This window comes from Triticum aestivum, chromosome 5B (genome assembly GCF_018294505.1).
Source record: "Triticum aestivum cultivar Chinese Spring chromosome 5B, IWGSC CS RefSeq v2.1, whole genome shotgun sequence".
Lineage (NCBI taxonomy): Eukaryota > Viridiplantae > Streptophyta > Magnoliopsida > Poales > Poaceae > Triticum > Triticum aestivum.
In genome coordinates this window covers 506,490,906-506,494,818 of record NC_057807.1, presented here as the reverse complement: position 1 = coordinate 506,494,818, position 3,913 = coordinate 506,490,906, and the positions used below count along the sequence as shown (strand labels likewise).

The window sequence follows — 3,913 nt, the reverse complement described above, 5'->3', positions numbered from 1 at the left end:
CTAGATAAAGGTTAGCGATGCGTAATAGTCAACTAACTATTCCTGGTGAAGTGGTTTGCCCTGGTCCTTCATAGCTCACAGGTGGCCTGTTCAAATCCCAGCCGTTGTACATTTTCATTTATTTTGATTGTGCACTAACTGGTGGGACCCGTTGGCCATTTAGGCACACTCTTTCCATGTCAGTCTGTCTCGGCACTGCAAGTGGGCCCCGCGTCACGCTTGCATGTCTATTCAACAATACATACATATCTGGATGTGATTTGCACCGTATTTAAACTATACTGCCAAGTTATAGAACCAGTTCGGTGTATTTTTTAAGTTTAGGCACCAAAGCGAACGTCGATGGCAAGTTTAGGCACCACCAGTGTTATTACCTCATTCTTAAATGACAAGATTGAGAAGGAAGTTTATGTTAAACAATCTCTCGGATTTATTCATCATAAAAAACTAATAATGTATGTAAACCTCTCAAAGCTTTATATGGTCCTAAACAACTTCATAGAGCTTGGTACAAATGCTCAACAAAGTTCCTTTTAAAGCAGACTAAGACATAGCCCAGTGGTGAAAAATGGGAGATGTCTTCCCACCAATCCAGATTCAAGACATGGTATTTATAATTTAGGTTTGTTGCATCAATTATACTATAGGGACCCCTTACAGTCATTCTGTAAAAAAAAAACTCTACAATATAGAAACATACTTTTGTGTCCTAAACAAAATATACTAAAACCATGGCAAAAACCATGGAACGGATTTAATAAGTTCGAATGCAAAAGATTATAGGAACCCGAATGTCAAGCTTGACTAATATCCCTGGCTGAGAAAACAGGTGCAGATCAAAACTGTATAAAAATGCTTTATATTAAGGAAATTTTGTAGGTACATTTGCAATGAAAGCTGAGAGTACCGCGGTGGTGCCGGTGGCGTGTGCTGCCGTTCCTGCGGTGCGGTGCCACCTGCTGCGTGATACAGGGCCAAGCCGGCCAGGTGGTGCTTCCCCAAGTCCTCCTCGGGTCGGTCCTGCGCGGTCTTCCTTCCTCCTACTTTTCCCCAGCACAAACAAAAGAATAATGGAGTTAGCCATGGCCGCCGCCTACACCTCGCGCCTGGGCCTGCCCCCCGCCGCGCACCCGTACGACGACGCATCCCTGGCCTGCGCCCTCGGCCAGCTCTACTCCACCAAGGATCCGTTCGCCCTGCCGGTCAGCTGCCTCCTCCCGCCTCCCGAGCTGCCGCCGGCCTTCGGGTTGCCCGTCGGCGGCCTCGCCCCCGTCTGCTGCTGCGCCAAAGCCGCGGGGGCGCCGGCGTTCCCGCCCTTTCCATGGGCGCACGCGCCCTCGCCGCCTGCGCCGCCGCGCTGCGCCATCACGGAGATCGACGAGTCCCGGGAGGTGGAGTCGGAGGACAACCTCTCCCCTCGCTCCGTCCTCACGCCCTGGAGGAGGCCGACGCCCGCCTCGGCGCTGTCTCCGTCTCCGCCTCTTGTGGTCGGGGGCAAACGGGCCTTCGACCCAAGCAGCGAGAAGACTTCTCTCATGATCTGCAATATCCCCAACGGATTCGTGTAAGCGTGCTGCTCTTCTCTGCTGCCAGCCATTTTCCCCTCTTCTTTTTGCTGAAATACTCTGTGAATTCTTGGTGTGCGGCGCAGGAAGCGGAGGTTCATGGCGATTCTGGACCAGCATTGCGTCCAGGAGAACGACAATCCTGGATGGCGTGTTGTGGGCGGCGGCAAGTTCGTGAGATCGGAGTATGACTTCCTCTACATCCCAATAGACTTCAGGTACTACTAGCACTTGCATTTCTGAATTTGCTCATTCTCAATTGCCTAAAAACGAATTCAGTCTAGTCGATTCTTCGGGAGAGTAGAGAGAGAGCAGCGCTCCAAGGCCTTAGTTGACTGAAAACGAAATTCAGGTTAGTCCATTATTCAGGAGAGTAGAGAGAGAGAAAGAGAGAGCAGCGGTCCGAGGCCTCAGTTGACTGAAAGCGAAATTCAGGTTAGTTGATTCTTTGGGAGAGTAGAGAGAAAGAGAGAGAGAGAGAGCAGCACTCAAAGGCCAAGATGTCGGTGATGTGGCCGGCCGCAGTGTCGCCAGCGCAGCCGAGGATGAGAGTTCACAGGTGCGGGTGGGGGACAATTTCATTTACAGTCCTGCTCGGATTAGATAGCCGCCGAGCTTGAGACAAGACGCGGCGGCTTTGCCCGCGAGTCAGGACCTCACAGGTGGCAGGGCCGCCGCCATGCCGCCAAAGGAGAGGTTGGGGGCGGAGCGGAAAGAAGATCGGGTCGGGAGGTGCAATACGAAGCAGTAGCCGTTGCATTTCAATCCAATGTCTTGAAAAATCGACTGATTTAGAATAATAATCAGACAACTGTTTTATAGGCTTCAGTTTTGTCTAATCCAAAGCTTGTTTGTTGTATTCGTCTTTGCACAGGACGAAGTACAACAAAGGCTATGCGTTCGTCAACATGACGACGGCGACCGCGGCGCGGCGGCTCCACACGTTTCTCCACGGACATCGCTGGGCCCTGGCGGGCTCTCGGAAGGTGTGTGAGGTTGTGCACGCGGACATCCAGGTATGCACACACACTTAGCTGGCCAACTCCATATCTTCGCCTCCGGCCAACGCCGTGACTCCAAGAAATGTTTGCCTGCTCGCAGGGGGTGGATGCTTTGTCAGCGCACTTCTCCTGCTCCAAGTTCCCGTGCGGTAACAAGGAGTTCCTGCCGGTGCGCTTCGGCCCGCCACGGGATGGCCTCCGGCCGACGGTGGAGCGTGTGATTGGCCGCACGCTGGTCCACCGCCCTGCTGATCAATCCGCCCGCCCCACGCCGCATGCTGCACGTATGTGTCCTCAAAGTTATAATCTGAACTTTGTATGGCTAAGCAGTCGTGGCCTGACTTATGTTGAGGTTTAGGGCCAGTTCTTTTGGGGTTTATGGGTAGCTGCCAAAATAAGCTGCCCCTACCCAGCTTATTCTGGCAGCCCAACCTAAATTTTATTCTAGAAGCCTACTACTATGATGTTGTATTATGCTAGTGAAATTTATTCTTAGTTACTACTCCCTCCGTCCCATAATATAAGAACGTTTTTGACACTAGTGTGGAGTTAAAAACGTTCTTATATTTTGGGACAGAGGGAGTAGTTTCTTAGCATTAAAAACAACTGGCTGATCCTTTCTCTCCGATGTTGTATTATTGACTGATCCTTTCTCTCTGATTGAGCTAACTAACTGGCTGTTGGATACATTTTTGGCCTCTCCTGCAGAAAGAGGAGGCAAATCGAAACCTGCTGCAGTGGGGAACAAAACTATTTGAGCGGGTGGCTACTGGCTAGTGATGTCTTTGCTTCGTCGCGAGGATGGAGGCCTACTCACCTTAGGGTAGGTGCTTAGTGTGCTTGGTTACCAGAGATGTTGTGATCAAGTTTAGATGGTTCTTTTGTGGGTGCATGAGTATCTTCTAGTATCTGTATCCTAGCTTGGAGATGTTGGTTTCATTTGGCTTCCCTAGGTAGCAGCTATGCTTGGTGGTTCTGCCATCCGATTTCCTTTGAGTTGTCACTAACTGTACTCATCCCAGAACTTTGTTAGATTGACTTCTGCATGTGTTCGTATGTTATCCGCCCGTGTATGTGGTTAAAGGTTTCGCATCCCTTTGCGATGTGTGATGCTGACGGTGCTGAACGAAAAGGTTAATATTTGGGGAGATTTGTTGGCCCCCCCGAGCACCAATGTGCTGTTTTTCTGCCCGCAAGTTTCTGCCCTTTTGATTGTTGCAACAATTGGTGATTTTTGAAATATGTTTATCTAGATTAATATCATAACGCTTGATCGTGTATGCATCGCTGCCCTCGGTTATCTCTGGAGCAAAGGTAAGGTTATCGTCAGATATCGGGTGATATATC

At 50.2% G+C, this 3,913-nt stretch overlaps 1 protein-coding gene across 1 annotated transcript; it reads left to right on the top strand.

Annotated features, from left to right (window-relative positions):
- Positions 1–1,012: 1,012 nt before the first annotated feature.
- On the top strand, positions 1,013–3,607 carry LOC123112813 (protein MEI2-like 6; the record flags this gene model as incomplete). The annotated part of the gene is given in 5 exon segments (XM_044533913.1): positions 1,013–1,564; positions 1,652–1,783; positions 2,440–2,581; positions 2,667–2,850; positions 3,275–3,607. Coding segments are annotated over 5 exon segments (1,002 nt in total). The 5' UTR covers positions 1,013–1,070.
- Between the last annotated feature and the right edge of the window lie 306 nt (positions 3,608–3,913).